This window comes from Ictidomys tridecemlineatus, chromosome 3 (genome assembly GCF_052094955.1).
Source record: "Ictidomys tridecemlineatus isolate mIctTri1 chromosome 3, mIctTri1.hap1, whole genome shotgun sequence".
Taxonomy (NCBI): Eukaryota; Metazoa; Chordata; class Mammalia; order Rodentia; family Sciuridae; genus Ictidomys; species Ictidomys tridecemlineatus.
Window position 1 is genome coordinate 15,720,011 of NC_135479.1, and position 18,008 is coordinate 15,738,018.

The 18,008-nt window shown below is 42.5% G+C and overlaps 1 protein-coding gene across 6 annotated transcripts in view; it reads left to right on the forward strand.

The window, feature by feature from the left end:
* Positions 1-18,008, forward strand: part of Marchf10 (membrane associated ring-CH-type finger 10) — an 86,740-nt gene that overhangs the window by 14,172 nt on the left and 54,560 nt on the right. For all 6 annotated transcript variants that reach the window (XM_040268632.2, XM_005328180.4, XM_078041912.1 and 3 more), the window contains exon 3: positions 576-698. In XM_040268632.2, the coding sequence (XP_040124566.2) occupies positions 576-698 (123 nt within the window). The remainder of the gene's footprint in view (positions 1-575; positions 699-18,008) is intronic.

Below are 18,008 nucleotides of genomic sequence, written 5' to 3' on the forward strand. Positions count from 1 at the left end.
AATTGTTCATTTCTGGAATCTTCCATTTAATAATTTTGGACCAAAGTTGACCATACCAGAGAAGAGGAATAATCAGGAAAATGAAAGAGAAAAGATATCCCATGATCTGGTTCTTAGTGATCAGCAGGATTGGCCAAGGGAACATTGTGTGGAGGTTATTCCGAGCAAAGGGAATAGCATTTGCCAAAGCTAATGTGAAAATTCTGCACACTGGGGGTAACTTTGCAGGCAGGAGTAGCAAGAAGGGGGATCTAGGAAGAGAATGAGATGGAAGGAGAAGCTGATATGGCAGATCAGGTATAACCTTCCTCGAGAAGGCAAGTGTTGGGTAAGTTTTTGACAAAATGCCTGTGAGTGTGTTCATTATTTAGACTTATTAAAGCAGTGACTGAGATTTTTGACCTGGAATTTTGCGCGAAGGGCCCATAGGGCAACGCCTGGTCTTTATACTTGATAGCCGACACTTTAGGAACCCTCAGAGAAGGATAACATCTATCTTATGCTCCTCACAATCAGAATGAAGCCTCAAGTTGCCAAAGCCAGTCATAAATAAACTTTTTTTTTGTTTTCTCTAGGCTTGTTTGAGACGACAGGAATTCAGAAGAGACTCAAAGGATGAGAAGAAACCAGATCAGTTTGAGGGGCAAGAGATAGATTTTGAGAGATCCCGGAATTCAAGCGGGTCATCTTCCAAACAGGTATGGAGAATTCTGGGGGACAGACAGTTTCCTACTCCTGTGTGTGTGTGTGTGTGTGTGTGTGTGTGTGTGTACTCAAAAAGGAGATGTTACCGAATCCTAAAGGTCAGGGCAGGGAGAGGTGCGGGGTCAGGCATGGGCCCAAAGATTCCATCCCAGACACCACCCACCACTTCCCAGCTGTGTGGCTTTCCTACTTTTTGGTGAGGGCTTGCTCTTCTTTCCTGTGGTTAAAAGACTCGATGTCGATGGTCTGCAAATACCATCTGCATCAGAAAAGCTGGAACACTTTGATTTTAAGAGTTGAAGGCACTGGGCGTTCATGTTTGTGACTTATGGTCTAAGCCACTGCATGTTCGAGTCTAGCTTTTATTTCAAATGGAAGAAGACAGCAAAACATGGTGATAACGTCGTCATGCAAAAACTGGCAATTGTTTAAATATTTTCGTCTAGGATGATAACAAATAATAGGAACAATATCATATTTTTAGCAGAATGATGAGGATGATAATGATAGCAGTCAAAATAGTTACCATATGTGAGTTCTTATAGCAGTCCAGGCACTGTACTAAGTAGCTAATACGTATTAGCTTACTTAATTTTCACACATCTATATGTATCTAACACACACACACACACACACACACACACACACACACACACACGCCCCATTTTACAGATAGGAAAACTGCACCTAAGAAGTTAAGAAATTTTACCTAAGATCTCACAGCCAGTATGTTGTGAAGTAGGAATTCCATGCCAGGCAGGCTGACCCCAGAGAAGGTATTCCGAACTGCTGAGCTGTCCAATCATATTTCATCTTTAAGATCTTGGCTGTCTGAGAATTTTACTTATCTTGCCTACAAGCTAAATACCACAAACTGCATTCAAGCCTGGTTGTTTGCATGGTGAATTGATTTAAGATGAGTAATATGCCTTTTATGAATTCTTACTTAATATTTTATGCCTGAAATAGACTCTAGAGGGAGGGACTCTCTCTCTCTCTCTCTCTCTCTCTCTCTCTCTCTCTCTTTCATATCAGTGGCGTGGATCTCTGAGATAGATCTTGGATACCTGATATCAATCAAATTCTTGTTGAGATTTCTTCTTTAATCTACAGTGTTCACAACTGCAGTTATTTAATGTTCAAAGGACACCTTTAAAACATCTATGATTAATGTTTATGGATGTAGCTATATCCCTGGGAGAGATGTATACTCCCTAATAAGGAATATAAAATCACAGGACAAAATATCCCGCCTAGAGTCTGAAGGTGAAGGAGACCATCTCATGGTACCGCCAGCTCCAAGAAGAACATGTTGCTAAGGCTTTTTCCTGTTAGTCAAGGACTAGATATGATGTCTGCTGGTGGATGAACTTAGGGAGTGAGATCAATCCAAAAATTAAATCCAGTTTGGATAGAATAACACATTTTAGCTCTAAGACAAATTCTTACATTTTTACACTTAGAAACAAAAATCAAGAACGGATAAGAAAATTTAAAGTATTTTAAGTAAACAGTAGTGTGTAGCAATCTTCCTAGAATGGTATTACTAAACAAATGGGCATCTGGATTCTTCTGTTTTCATGCAGAGATTCATGTTCTTAGTCAGGGTCAGTTTTTATGGCAGCTCGCGTGCATTTGGGACATTTGAGACTTGCAGTTTATGCTCCTCTCTACTCATTTTAGGGGACAAGCTGGTGTCAGATTCCTATGGTTTCCTTCTTTCTGCTATAAAAATTAACCACTCTTTCAGACCACTTCTAAATAAGGACATGGTTATACATATAGAAGTAATTATGTGAAATAGCTTCTATAATCATAGATTATTTGTCTGAATTTTCCGACTCTTAATTTTATTATTCACTTATACTCACCACAAAATCATGAAAAAATTGCATAGAACTGGTAATTTCTATCTAAAGTACAAGTTGGATGCAGTGGCCATGCCTATAATCCCAACAACTTGGGAGCCTGAGGCAAGAGGATCACATCTTCAAGGCCAGCCTCTTCAACTTAGGGAGACCCTGTCTCAAAATGAAATTTTAGAAGAGGCTGTAGCTGAGTGGTAGAGTACCCCTGGATTCAATCCCGAGAAACACACACACACACACACACACACACAGTACGAGGACAGGAGTTTCTGTGTTTACATACTATTCCACCATTCCTCGGTGTATCCGAGAACATGAAACATTGCTTTCATAATCTCATTGTTTCTAAATGATAAAACCATGGGGCTAGGGTTGTGGCTCAGTGGTAGAGTGCTTGCCTAGCATGCACAAGGCACTGGGTTCGATCCTCAGCACCACATAAATGTAAAATAAAGTTATTGTGTCCACCTAAAACTAAAAAATAAATATTTAAAAAAAAAACACACACACACAAGGGTTTGGTCCTTGACTGTATGAATGACTTTAAGGCTATATCTTCTCATCAAGAAGAGTGACAGTGGGCTGGGGTTGTAGCTCAGTGGTAGAGTGCTTACCTCACATGTGTGAAGCACTGGGTTTGATCCTTAGCACCACATAAAAATAAATTAATTAAATAAAGGTACCATGTCCATCTACAACTAAAAAAATGTTTTTTTTAAAAAAAGAAGAGTGACAAAATCAGAATTTTCCACAGTTGAAGTTCACTGCTTTGCTTTTAGGGTTGGACCCCCACCTACATTTCTACAAAATCTGATTGTCTTTAAGCCTTCAGAGCCTGGAGACGTCCTGCCATATCTCAAATCCTGAAGGAATGCACAACTTATTAATAAGCTTTTTTTCTCAGTGTCCATAACACCAGGGAGATCCTGGACCTAGTCTCCCAGAGACTATAAGAAATAAGATACAAGAAAGCTGGCATCTCCCGAAGGAGAACCAGGCCAGACAGATCCAATTTCCAGAGCTCAGCGTATTGAATGTCACATCAGGAGCTAGAGTGCCAAAACACCTGTCAATCAGAGAGGGGCAGGAGAAAGAAGCTGCTCAGAGAGCCAGTGTGTACCCACCAAAGTGCCCCTCCCTGGGTGCAAATTCCCCGAGTAATTTCTTTCCAGAGATTGCAGTGCTGAAACCTCTAAGTAACATTTTGCCTCTGATTTGTGGAGGCAGGTTTATTCTCTTAGTGAGTGGCTAGTATGAAAGTGAATTGCTTACTCCATGGAAATTCTTCCACCATTCTGTCACTATGTGGAGCGTGCCAGGACCAAATTTTGACACTTGAATTGCAATTTTCATCACTTGTTCATTTCTCAACTCAGATTCGCATTGTGACAATTCTGATGAGCCTGGAACAAGCAAGGCATTTACCATCAGGTGATGGCTCCGGTGTCAAGTTGTCATTTCCAGACACCTGCCTAGAGGTGGGCATGTCCCCAAACACGGTTACCCTGGTGGCTGCTCCATCATGGCACAGCCTCCTCGCTACAACCAATGGCTCTAACTGCTGGGGGTACGAAGAGGTTGTGTTTAATTTAAATCTAGGAATAAGCAATTCCTATCAAGCCCCTGCTGAGTGGTTCTTTAAAGTGGTACCTCCTAAATACATTTCAGCTTGTGATTGGGCATAATAAAAAACATTAATCAAGGCCAGCTCTGTCCCTCTTTACAGTGTGAATTCAGGCAAACCCTTTGCCTTCGAAGCATTTCAATTTACCATCAAGGGGATACTTGTTATTGTGCTTATCTTTTTTGGGATGATTGTGAAAATAAGGGTGATCTCTAAGTGACATACTAACATTTGAATACATATAAATTGTCACCGGTGTCCAGTGCCACCTGCAAATGATGCTCTGACGGGCTTCAGTAGAGGAATTGTTTCTGCTCTTCTTTTTGCCTCAGCCCCATCCAGGCCACATTTCTAAAGGCCAACCTAACGTAGCAACTTAATTTTCGACCTTTCTCAGGGTTACAGATAACCTCTTAAACAGCTTCATCAGAATTTTAACATGGAAATAAACAGTAAAGCTTCACATATCCAACTAGAAACTGGATAATTTAGGGGACCAGGAAGCAAAGCAGTCTCCATATAAGGAGAAAATAGCTCTCCTCTTTCCCAGGTGCCCCTAGGGATTGCTGCTAGCTTGGAGGACCTGCTGTGATTGACAGGGGCACCAGGATTTTTCATCCTTTCAAACCTCAGCAGAGAAGAGACAGAAGCCCCAATTCCCTTGTAGAAGATGAAGAAAATGATTAACCCAGGACAAGGAGGACAGCAAGCTTCTCTGAAGAGACACACTACAAGTCCTTCTCATCTTTGGAGATCCTGTATCCTTGCTGCAAGAGACACTGTTCCCAATGCACCAGCCTCAAGCCCTGAGAACATATTGTCACTGCATTTTCTTTGTTGGGAAGGAAAATGGAGATCAGCCCTCAGTTTTTCAAGAGCACCTTTCCCTTGGGTGATAGGAACCCTCAGCAACCAGGCTACTAAATATTTAGATTGCAGGTCACAAGGACCCAAGGTTACATTGGAAGGAGGCGTAGGCAGTTAACCTGATACCAAGAAGCAGCTGGCTGTGGTCCAGGCCCTGCTCAGTGTGATGTTTACATCCGTGAGGTCACCTGAACCTCCCAGCAAACAAGGTAAGTTTCAGGAGAAGGCTATTTCCTGACACACACATTTTTAATTGTTTTATCCATGAGAATCCACACAAACTTGGGAGATTTAAAAAAATAATAAAGGCTCTAAAATGCAACCTGTAATGGTTTAAAAAATCAGCAGGTCCACCACCCCTCCATGAGGGCAGCAGAGGTCTAGAACTGCGGTGTCCAGTGCCAGTGGTAACATGCCATGTGTAGCTATTCACATTTAAATTAATTAGAAGTAAATTTAAAATTTAATTCCTGAGTCACACTAGCCATGTTCCACTGGGGTCAGAGTCTGCTGTGCTCCACTGTGCTGTCACAGAGCATTTCCATCATTGCAGAAAGTTGTGCGGGACAGCGCTGCTCCAGATGGTCAAATCTAAAACACAAAACAAAACAAGACCCATGATCCAGGAAAGAGTTTGGCTTCCCAGAAGCTGGACCTGCAGAATCCACAATGCAATACTTTGCATACTGCAGCTCCTGGCACTTGTTGGCTTCCCTGTGACCGAGCTGTCCCTGAAAGCTGGCTTGATTTGCATTTTGTGTTTTTCCCGTGACCTGGGTATATTTGCATGTCTCCTTTCCTTACCTGTTTATCCATCCTACTCTTCCTGTGAAGCCTTCAGCTTCTCCTCTTTCAAAGGGCTCTTAGGGAGTTATTCTCCCATTAATCTGTCAGTGTCAAGCCACTGACACCCTGAATAGTGTCACAAAAGCAGCCACAGCTTGGGACGTGGCATATGTGTTCTGTGAGTCATGCTTGTAATCTTCTCCAGCTTCTGCGGGTCCATTGTCAGGTTCCTTGGGGGCCGGGCCTTGCTTCCCCCGGCCCCAGGCTGTGCACTGATGAGGCGGTCACGCCTGCACACACTGGCTCTAACTGCTAAGGGCCCTGCCCTGGCTGTGAGTCATCTCTCACACCTGGTGTGGTGTTTGTCACAGCCGCCCTCTTGACTTCAGAGCAGATCCTGTGCCCTCGAGGTGCACCTGAGTGATAAGGCAGCTGTGCACAGGGCGTCTGGAGCAGGCTGTGTGCGTCACAGAGAGGGAATGTGCAGCTCATCTTCTGACAAGCACCGATCTGTGGGATTTTCCTTGGAGCTCGTTTTCCATTTTAGCTGTTGATCTGCTCACTGCAGTGTTCCTCAAACCCCTCAGACTCAAGATGCTGGATGCACCATCTCCCCTTAAATTGGTTCCTCTTCCTAATTTGGTAATTTCTGCCTGAGCCAGAATTCTGCCAGTTGTCTTAGACTCCTCCCCCTCTTCCTTCTGCTCCTCCTCACACTTCAGAGCAGTCAGACACAAAGCTTGTCTGTCTTATCTCCTCTCTTGACTCTGCCCATCATCACTTCTCTTTACTGGGCCCTGTCTTTGTTTCTTTCTTTCTTTCTTTTTTTAGTCTGGATCATTGTAGGGATCGGTCCTCTGCTCATCTTATCTAGAAGCAAATTGGATCACGACAGTCCTTTATTAAAAATTCTTCACTACTTCCTCATGGTCTTTGGGATCATGTTCAAAGACTTAGCAAGGCACTCAAGGCCCTCTTTGGCCTGACCCCTGCGGACACCCCGCACATCGTCAACTATGAGGGCACGCCCACTGTGAAGAAGAGTATCCAGGGCTCCTCCTGGACATCCAGTGGCTGTTCTTATCTTTCTTGTGTGTTCTCAGGACACCCCTGGGTACATCTTTCACCATGGGTACATCATGTCTGCCTCCTCCCTCAGACTCAGAGATAGTCACAAGATGCCACTGTTTACTGTTACATTTCCAATACCTGGCAGGAAATAGGGGCTCAATGCTTGATACCTAATGTATTAGGAATGTGCACATATTGAAAGTCACAACTGTATGGACGGAACAGCCAGAATAGTGATCCTCACCCTGCATGAGAGAAGACAAAGGACAGCATTACTTTGGAGAGTGCTATATGACCTGGCTTTGAAATTATCAAGAGAGGAGTGTGGTTTGGTGAGACTGCCAATCGACAATGACCAGTTTGGGCTTGAAAATTAGTCGGTTATGAACCACAAATCCCTGAAAGGCTGGTGACTAGAGTAAAAAGCTAAATTCCCGGTAGACCATTCTGCCAAGAGACAAATGACTTCTTCCTTCAAGCCTGGGTAAGTTCCCTTGGTCACAGGTAGGCAACACACAAAGGCATCAGAATGCTGGGCTGTGGCTCTCAGTCAACAGAGGAAACTCGGCCCAGAGGTGACTCAGGACTTGCCTGGACTTTACCACTGAGGTCATCTCGTTGTGGTTGAATGTTCTGCAGGATAACTCACCAGAGCGAACTGGCTGGTTCTTTTATGATTACGTTGTAGATGCATACTGGGTACAGGCCCTTCTCCAGGCAAACCAGCTCTGGAGGTCTGAAGGTTGAAGCAGCGGTAATGGAGTAAATGAATGATAACTACCTGCGCCAAAGCCAGCAGTGCTTCATTTCTCCTTTACTTCTGCACTTTGTCTGAGTTCCACTAGGTAATTTAAAAATAGGGCATGACATTCAAATGAGGCAACTGTCGGTTTAAATTGTGATTGGTTCCAGAAAGGTGTCCTGCCTCTTTGAACAGATAAGACAACCGCTTCCTTCCACCAGGGTGATTCTGCCATGTGGCTGAGTTGATACCAACACCAGTTGTGAACCCTGTTCAGTGAAAATGTTGGTGCCAAGAATTGGTGGTCTCTGACCCAAAGAGCTCCCTGTGTCAATTAGACTCAGCAGCTCAGAAATTGCATGAGAGAAGATTATGATAAAATATCTCTTTTTCTTTGTATGTAGTAGCATATATTTCAAGTTTACTACATTTTATTAAAATTACCTACTTTTACCTACTTTTAAAAAATGGTTCCAATTAATCTCTAAAACCAAAAAACTTGTTAAAAGCCAATTAAAATTCAGATATCAAAACTTAAAAATGTTTCAATTGCGAGATAATAACACTCAGGTGCATACCTGCACTAAATATATTTTATAACACCTGGCATTTCATCCTAAAACAGTGTTTTATATTGCTTTATTCATTAAAAATTATAATGCAATTATTAATTTAAAATAAAGCAAAATTAAAAAATAAAATAAAATGCAAAAATTATAAATCACTGTGTATAAGCCACTGTGTTGGGTACTATGGGGATATAGTAATGAATAAATATACCATGCCCCGCCCTCGGGTAGTTTAGAGTTGGTAAACGTCTATTATATAAATGCCTGCAGATTTTAAGCTGATCCTAACTCATGGTCAAGATCTGGGGAGTTGGGTATGAGGTGGGGAGCTGAGGCAGGGAGGATTTTCCAGGAGGAAGGAAGAGGGCCTAAATCAAGGCTCATCTGGGATATAGCCAGCGTCCAGTCTCCCTGCAGCAGGAAATGTGTGTCAGCCTTCTTTCCAGAGCTTCCCTGTGACTCCTTGCCAGAGGGAAGGCTGCCTCTTCACTGAGGATGCTCCTTCCTAACCTTCCTCCAGGGGGCGCTCTCCTTGCCACTCCCGCAACCCCACCAGGAAGCAGGAGGGCGTCCTTGCTCCCCAGTGCTGCTCCCAAACCATTGCTCCCCTTGCTCTGTTGGTTTATGCTGTTTCACTCCAACGCCTTCCTCCATTGGTCATCCCCATTAGTCTCCTGGCCACTCTCCTTTATTTAGTGAAGGCTCTGGCGAGCAGTTCAGTCTCTGTCCACTCCATCTCCTGATTTCCTGCTACCGTCCTTGCCGACTTTAGCAACCACCTGGATAACCCAGCCACATCCTGGCTCCTGATGCTTCTCAAGAGCCCTGCTCCATTCTGTTCTGCTGCACCTAGCCCCAAGGCACATCCCTGACCCCTGATGTCACTCCCAAATGATCCTGTCATTACTGCTCTCTAGACCTCCCAGCTCTGCGAATCCATCACTTCTAGTGTGACATCTTCGACTTCTTGGGAATCTCTGTTCCATTGGGATTCTTCTCCCTTTGGCCTATGATCACCCCGCTCTGTACTGGTATCTCCTTTCTAAGCAACCTAAATTCTGTAATTTAGGTTTGTAATTCTTTGCGTAAATCTTTACCTCTTTGTAATTCTTTATTCGTTTGTCTTTTTTCACACCTGTCATCAACCTCTGCACATCCAGTCTCTGGGCCTATATTCCGGTCACTGGCTATTGCTCAAGAAAAATCACTCCACTTTTTGAATAATGGTGTCACTGAAAGGTTACAGCCATCAACCTCCTGGAACTCCTCAAAGCTGCCCAGTTACTCTACCCAACTCTCTTCCACCTCAAACCTCCTTCCTTCTCCCCAGGCTTCAATCCCTTTTTTCTTCCACCCCACACCATATGCCCAGATTCTAAAATCAACTTCTGTACCTGTGTCAGGATCCACCCCTTGCCCTTCTCAGGACCTTACTTAGTCCCTCCCTTCCCTGCCTGTACCTCCAATTTGGTACCAGAGTGTTCCCATCAGCGGGTAATCCTAATCTAAGGCCTCAAAAAAGAGAGAGAGAGAGAGAGAACAGAACAGCCCTTCCTTATCCCACACTCCCCTCCACTTATTTCTTTTTCACAGCCAAAGTTCCCAGAAGAATCATTTACACTGCCTGACTCCACTTCCCCACCTCCTACTCACGCCCCAGCCCACTCCAATCTGGCTTCACACTCCTCATTCCACAGAAATGGCTCTTCCTCGAGCCACTTCCACATCCCTGAATGCTGCAGATCTCTTTCGGTCCTCACCGCGCTTGACCTTGGGGCAGCTTTGGACTCTGCTGGCTGCTGCCTCCTCCACATGCTGCCCCCTGAGCATCTGCAAAGCCGCTCTCCCCCTGGCTCCCTCCCTCTTCTCTGGAGGCGGCCTCTCATCTCTGCTTCTCATCCTCCTCCAGCTGGCTCCGAATCCTGGGATTCCTCGAGGCTCGGTTCTCTTCCACTCTACACCAGGGGTCTTAGGCTATTTTTGTGCCACAAACCTCTTGGCCGGGAGTGCATCCCCTTCTCAGAATAATATTTCCAAATGTATAAAATAGGATACACGGGCTTTCAAAGGAAACCACTTTTATTGAAAATAGTCATCAAAATATTTTTAGAAATTTGTGATTCAGTAATATGTGTGCTTCCTTATTAACACTTTAAATAACAAGTGATGGGCGTAAAGGGTATTTTGAGACATCTGCAATGAATTTAATGAGATGCGAAAATATCTGTGATTTCCACTGGTGACAAAAATCACAGGTCCTGCTAATACTACTTGTGGTTTGTTGCCTGCATTCATAGATGAAAGATCTGCTTAGATTTCAGGTACAGGTTAGTGGAACTTTAGAAAGACATGATTTTTTTTTTTCCATCCAAGTTCATGACAAAGTCTTCTTCCCTAAGAAGCTGTGTATTCTAGTTATCTCATGAACATTTAACTGCCAAAGTCAAGATGTTAATGACCAGTGCTTCCCAGATCTGTATTTCCAACCTAAAGTTCATTTTTTATCTCCAGATCTAATTATTTATATATCCCAACTGTTTATTTACTGTATCTACTGGGGTGCCTCAAAGACACCCCAAACTCAGCAGGCCCAGGTCTAAAGTTCCCACCCTTGACCCTTCATCCTTCCTTCTATGTGTAGCATCATTGGAATCTGGCATTTCCTCTCCACCTTCCCCCTGGTTCAGTTCATCACCAACTCCTATCAATTTTGCTTTCCCAATGTCTTTTTGATCCATCTGTATCTTTCCCAGCAGCACCAGCTCCCTTGGTGACCGCAGTGGTTAGATTAGATTATGTAAATTGTAACTTAATTGTAACCCTCACACTTGACTCCTGCCCCACGTCTCCTTCCCATACCACAGGCACAGCCATGAGAACAAGTGGAGCTCACTTCACCTCATTTGCTTGCTGAAGCCCCATTCTGTGGCTTTCAGAACCAGGACCAAAACTCATCATGCAACCAGCAGGGCGCTGTGGGCCCGGGCCCTCCACAGTGCTCCCTAAGCACCCGGGCTTGGTATCCTCTTATGTTCTAGGCGCTTCCTGCAGCCCTCACCCTGCCTCCTCACTGTGCCACAGATCTCAGCTGAGGTCCCTTCCTGACCACCCCTGCCCCAACTAGGTTAGGACCCTCCTCCCATGTTCTTGTGTATTTTCTTTTTTCCCCCTTTCACTTATGACTCTTGAAATTTTTATGCTTGTTTAATAATTATTTAATTAATCTCCCTCCACTCACAGAATATAGCCCTTAAAAAGGGTAAGATCTTGTTTTTACTCACATTCTCTGGTCCCCAGTGTGAGAAGTTATATTGTATTATAGTTTAGTGGATGTGGATTAACAGGTGGTAACTATAGGCAGCTGAGGTGTGGCTAGAGGAGGCGGGTCCCTGGGGGCATGTCTTTGGGGTTTACTTTTTGTCCCTGGTTAATGGAGCACTCTCTCTGCTTCCTGGTGGCCGTGTCCTGAGCCACTTCCCTCTGCCTCACCTTTTGCCCAGAGTTTTGGAGCAGCCATCTATGGACTGAGACCTCTGAAACTGTGAGGTAAAATACGTGTTTCCTCCTCTAATTGTTCTTGGCAGATCTTTTGGTCACAGTGACAACGAAGCTAATTAAAACACATTGCCTTCTCCTTGGAGAGAGGTTCCTTTTCTGTGCAACAGCCTAAAGCACCAAGTGTGAGGCCACTTTCAAATGTATCTTTGATTTGGGTGGTGCTGGGAATCAACCCCAGAGTCTTGAGCATGCATCAAAATTTATCTTATATTGACTCCTGTATTGATTGTTGGTTTCTTGTTGCCACATGATACCATGAAGGGAACAAATTTTTAATCTAATGTAATAAATGTTTATTATGGACTATATGTCTTCACCATTCCTTTGAATAACCCAGCCACGTGCTGGTAGTGTTCCCACAAGGCATCTAGTTTATCATACATCCCTAATATCTATATATCTATATTTCTGTTCCATTTTCCCCCAGCATTTTACAGTGAAAGCCTGCAGACACACAGAAAAATTGAAAGAATTGTACAGTAACTATCTGTATACCTGGCAGCCAGTTTCTATATTGTTGGCATTTTGCTATATTGGCTTTATTCCACATCCATCCATCCATTCATCCATCTTGAATTTTGGTGTATTTCATAGTAAGCCACTGTACTCTGCAGCCCTAAACACTTCAGCAAGGACATCATTAACCAGAGTTGCCTGTTTGTTTATGGGTTTTGCGGTTTTGATTATTCATTTTGTTTTTTCGCATTTTGTTTTAGAGGTAAAAAAAAAAATTACTTGCAGTGAATCATTCACATCTTAAAGAGTAATGCTTGGTTCTGACCATGCTAGCCAACCCCCACCCATCAAGTTCCCACCGCTCTCTGAAGAGGCTTCCTGCCCCTCCCATCCAGCTATGCCCTGTCCCACTCAGAGGTGACCACTGTATTTTCACCACAGATTTATGCCTTTTCTCCTTCTGTTCTTAAAAGCCATTTTCTTTGGGGTCAACTTTATGTCATCTCTTAGAAATAGGTAGAATATACATTTTAAATAAATTAGGTAAATGAACATGGCAAAGTTTTTTTTTTAAAAGATAACAGAAAAATTGTATAGAAACTGATATTCTCATATACATCTTAAATGTAAATTGATACAATATTTTTGGAGGATGATTTAGAAAAAAAATTTCAAATCTTTGTGATGCTTTTAATCTAGTGATATAATCCCCACTTTGGAGACTTAAAGACATAACTCGAGATATATTGAAATTTACAATGATATTCTTCATAACAGTATTTATCACAACAAAGAGTTGGAAGGAACCAATAAAAGAATTATGATATTCATACAAGGAGGAATATATTCTAAAGACAAAGAACTTCAAAGAGCTAATAAAACTTACTTAGCAGATTTATTCCTACAGTCATATTTGCATTATAATTCTGAAATTGTTTCATGTTTACTGCAGGGTAAAACAAACGAATAAACATAAATATAATTAAGGAATAAAGATTTTAAATATGAAAGAGATACAAATACAGAAGTAATGGAAAGCCTTGTAGTGTTAAATTTTAATTAGAAATATTGCTGTGGATTCATAATTTTTTAAATACATATTTCTAATTCATTCCAGTGGAAGGATCTAGAAATAGTGCTTCTCCAATGGCAATGAACACACCTAATGCTTTCAACTAGAAGGAACCAGAACTTGAGAAATAACTGACTCCAGGTCTGAGGCACATAAAGTACAAGACAGACTCTGATATATATATATATATATTTTTTTTTAGTGGACACAATACCTTTATTTTGTTTATTTATTTTTATATGGTGCTAAGGATTGAACCCAATGCTTCACAGGTGCGAGGGAAGTCCTCTACCGCTGAGCCACAACCCCAGCCCCAGACTATGGTATTTTATTGTACCAGAAAACAAAGAAGTACTCAAAGACTTGCTAAAAGCTACCTTCAACAGACTCTCACCTTAGGTTTTAGCACAACCTAAGCAACAAAAAATTTGATGAGCTAATCAAATGAAACATATCCTTGAGACCACATAATTAATTAATTAATTAATAAGAGGAAAAGGAGAAGGAAATGAACTTCTTTAGAGAAGGATGCCAGCTGGTAAGTGTAGAAGAGACGTAGAATTAGAAAATCATCATTTGGCTGCCCTAGTGCAAAGCACATCAAAAGATGCTCAAGTCATTGGGTGAGATACTGTTTGGAAATAGGCCATTCAGCAAGTGTCAAAGAATCAACCCACAGACAACTTGCTGGCTACACTGGAGGATGTGCTAGAGAATCCTGACCTTATCCTGGAGCTCAAACAGCATTAGCAACATTAGGACCACCGAGCAGTGTGGCTGCCGATGTGATTGTGCAGAAAAAGACACTAGCCTGGCATGGTGGCATATGCCCGTAAACCCAGCAGCTCGGGAGGCTGAGGCAGGAGGATTGAGCATTCAAAGCCACCCTCAGTAGCTTAGCAAGGGCCTAAGCAACTCAATGAGGCCCTGTCTCTAAATAAGATATTCAAAAGGGCTGGGGTTATGGCTCAGTGGTTAAGTGCCCCGTGGGTTCAATCTCTGGTTCAAAAATTAAAAAAAAAAAAAGGCACCACATCATCTATGAAATATTCATATGCAAAATGATTAACCTGAATTTCATTAAGAGGCAACAAATTCAGGACATAAGATATTTTATGTGGCAGCTGGTTAGATGGTAAAAATCCTGAAAAAAGAACAAAGGGCAGAGAACAATTCTAGATTAGAAGACAAAAGGGATATAATAACTGCATCTTGGGGACAATTGGGTTTGAATATGCTCTGTATATTAGGTAATATTATGAAACTATTAAAGTTTCTTCGGTAAGATAATGGTATTGTGACTTTGTAGGTGAATGCATGCTGAAGTATTTAGGGCCAAAGTATATTGGAGTATGGCCACTTTGAAATTATTCAGAGAAAGAATAGGAAAGAGAGAGAGAAAGCAAATTGACAAGGTAAAAAAAAATGTGGTTATTTCTATTATTTTTTCAACTTCTCTATAGATTTGAAAATTCTCAATATGGGTGAAAAAAATATAGAAAGGGTTCTATTGCTGCAATGTATTGCTAAGTGAAGCAGTATGTGTGGCGCGATTTTATTTTGTAAGAAAAAAATCCTTATACCTTCGAATAATAGTACACATTAAGGTAACGTTGGCTGCTGTAACAAAGAGACTAAAAATGCACTGGCTCAGTCAAGGTGGAAGTTTATTTCTTGCATATGACAGTCCTGGTTGGATGACCTCGGCAGGCTGCTCTTCTCTATGGAGACTTCCAGGGACTCAGGCTGCTGTCTTCAGCATGTGACTTTCCAAGCTGCCATTCCAGCTCACAGGAAGGGGGCAGGCAGAGGTCCAAGGCCAGAGATTTTCTCTGAAGCAGACTGCTCACATCTCTTCCACTCATGCTCCCCTAGTGAGACCTTCCTCCTGAGGCCCTGCTGCACAAGAGGCTGAAAAATTCAGTGCTAGGTGGGCAGCCACATTGCAACTTTGACTCCTGCAGCTTTAGCAGGGATTTCAGTAGAAAGCTAGTAGTCTCCCTCACAGTCATAAAAAATGTCTGAAAGAATACAGACCAACCCGTTTGCAGTTTTTATTTCAAGGTCAAAAGATTTTTGAGTGTTTTGATATTCTTTCTTTTCTTTTCTGGGGTGTATGTGTGATACTAGAGCTTGAACTCAAGAGTGCTTTACCACTGAGCTACATGCTTGGCCCTTTTTAACTTTTTTATTTTGAAACAAGGTATTGCTAAATTGCAGAGGCTGGCCTTGAACTTGGAATCCTCCTGTCTCTGCCTCCCAAGTCACTGGGATTACAGGCATGTGCCACTTCCCCCAGCTTAAATTTTCTTTTTAAATGCTTGTCTCTAATTTTCTGCTATAAGCATGCATTTCATTGGTAACAAAGAAAAAATTAGACTTTAAAAAAAAAAAACATTGAACTATGGCAATACATGCCTACCCATGTTTATAGCAGCACAATTCACAGTAGCCAAACTATGGAACCAGCCTACATGTCCATCAATAAATGAATGGAAAAAGAAAATGTGGAACATATACATCAGGAGTTTTATTCAGCCATAAAGAAGAATGAATTTATGACATTTGCAGGAAAATGGATGGAACTAGAGAAAATTACGTTAAGCAAAATAAGTCAAACTCAGAAATTCGAGGATCCTATGTTTTTTCTCAGATTGGAAGCTAGAGAGGAAGAAAAAAAAGAAAAGGGAGCAGATTTCATGAAAATCAAAGGGAGATCAGTAGAGGAAAGGGACCAGGGAGAGGGAGGAGGGCACTGGGGAATGGTACTGGCCAAATTAGATCGTTGTATTATGTGCAAACACGAAACAACCAATCCCATCATCAGGTACAACTATAATGCACCAATAAAAAAGTATGGGAAAGGGGCTGGAGTTGTTGTGGCTCAGCGGTAAAGTGTTCACCTAGCATGTGTGAGGCCCTGGGTTCAATCCTCAGCACCACATAAAAATAAACAAATAAAACAAAGGTTTTTTTAAAAATAAACCATTGAAACAACAGAGAGATGGGGCTGGGGTTGTGGCTCAGCAGTAGAGCGCTTGCTAGCACTTGTGAGGCGCTGGGTTCGATCCTTAGCACCATATATAAATAAATAAAATAAAGGTGTTATGTGCCGCAGTCTGGCTGCAGCAAAATAACCGGGGTGGGGAGGGGGGGTGATGAACAACTTGTGTACATTGATTCAGCAGGAGTGGGAGCCATTTATTGTAGGACAGGAGGGGTATATATACATTACACACAGCTTATCTTAATTAACATAAACTAGATACAGCAGTCAACCAATAAGGAATCTTTACACTTAATGGCTTGCTGGCGTTACTTCTCAAACCACTCCCCCTGGCAAAATGCCAGGTGCCATCTTGACTTGTTTACAGACTAACAATAACTATCTATCTATCTATATATATAGAGAGGGGGGGGGAGAGAGAGAGAGAGAGAGAGAGAGAGAGAGAGAGAGAGAGAGAGAGAGAGAGAGAAAAGAAACAACAGAAGACCATTTCACTGGCAAATTTGCAGGATGCTTTGTTTTCTTCCTCCAAAAGAAGCAAATTAAGGTTCCACTTTAAGCAATTGTTTTTTTTTTTACTCAGAAACCTTTAGATGGACTTGATTCACTGTCACATTGATTCTCAGAGCTCCCAGCAAGCAGACCCTCCCTCCACCCCCTCTACTCTGGCCCCAGGACTGACTGACCAGGAGTCACAGTGTGATTCCACTCCATGTTCACATGGCTCACATGTACCTCCAGCATCGCTGGTTTCTGCTCATGCTTCATGTCCCAGCACATACCATCAACCTCTCTTGACTTCTCATCTTTTCTCAGGCATTTCAATGGCTTGAGCATTGGATTTGACCCAGTTTATCACTTAATTCAGTGTGGTTTTGCGTTTGGCTTGTAAGGCATTGCACTTGGGTCTCCCAGCTTATGCTTCTGGTTTCTATGTTCCTGCAAGTGCCTGGTGCTCAGCTGAAGACGTAGCAGGTGTATATGGTGCTTCTCGTTGCCTTCCATGTTTCACGACCTCTTATTTTGAGTTGGCAGCATTTTCAAGGATGACCTCCACTGGAAGGCCAAACCCTTCATGTCTCAGCTTAAAAGGAGACTATAAGTTCAAATAAAGATGAAGGGAACATACATTGTAGCAAAACCATATCTGAAAAATACCCAAATTTAGATGTGGTACTAAACACTACCTTTTAGTGCTCAAATATTTAAAATCCAACCATTTTCTGCCCACATACTGCTTCTTTACCCACTGCCCACCACACAGAACCCATCCCTAGGACACCTGGAGAACAACGAACACAGGTGTCCCCAGTATTGAGAAACCCAAAGCATGTCACCCATGTCAACTGTGGCTTCTGCAACATGCCAATGGTTAATGTACATTATAAGAAATACCCAAGAGGCATCAGAAAGTATGTCATGCTTGCTATTTCTGTAGTTCACTGCCCCTGGGCATTCCATAGAGGGATGAATAGTAATTGCAAAGCAAGTTCTAAAGTCCCACACATATTCCACTTTCAAGAGCAGACCCAATGGTGACCAAATGTTAGGGAGATTTTAATCACTGAGGCCACTCAGGAGAGGGCCCCAGATGGATCATTCCAACCTTCTAGCATTTGAATCAGAAGTCTGCAGGCCGGAGAGAGTCCTCTAGAGAAACTGATGCCATGATGGTTATGTCTA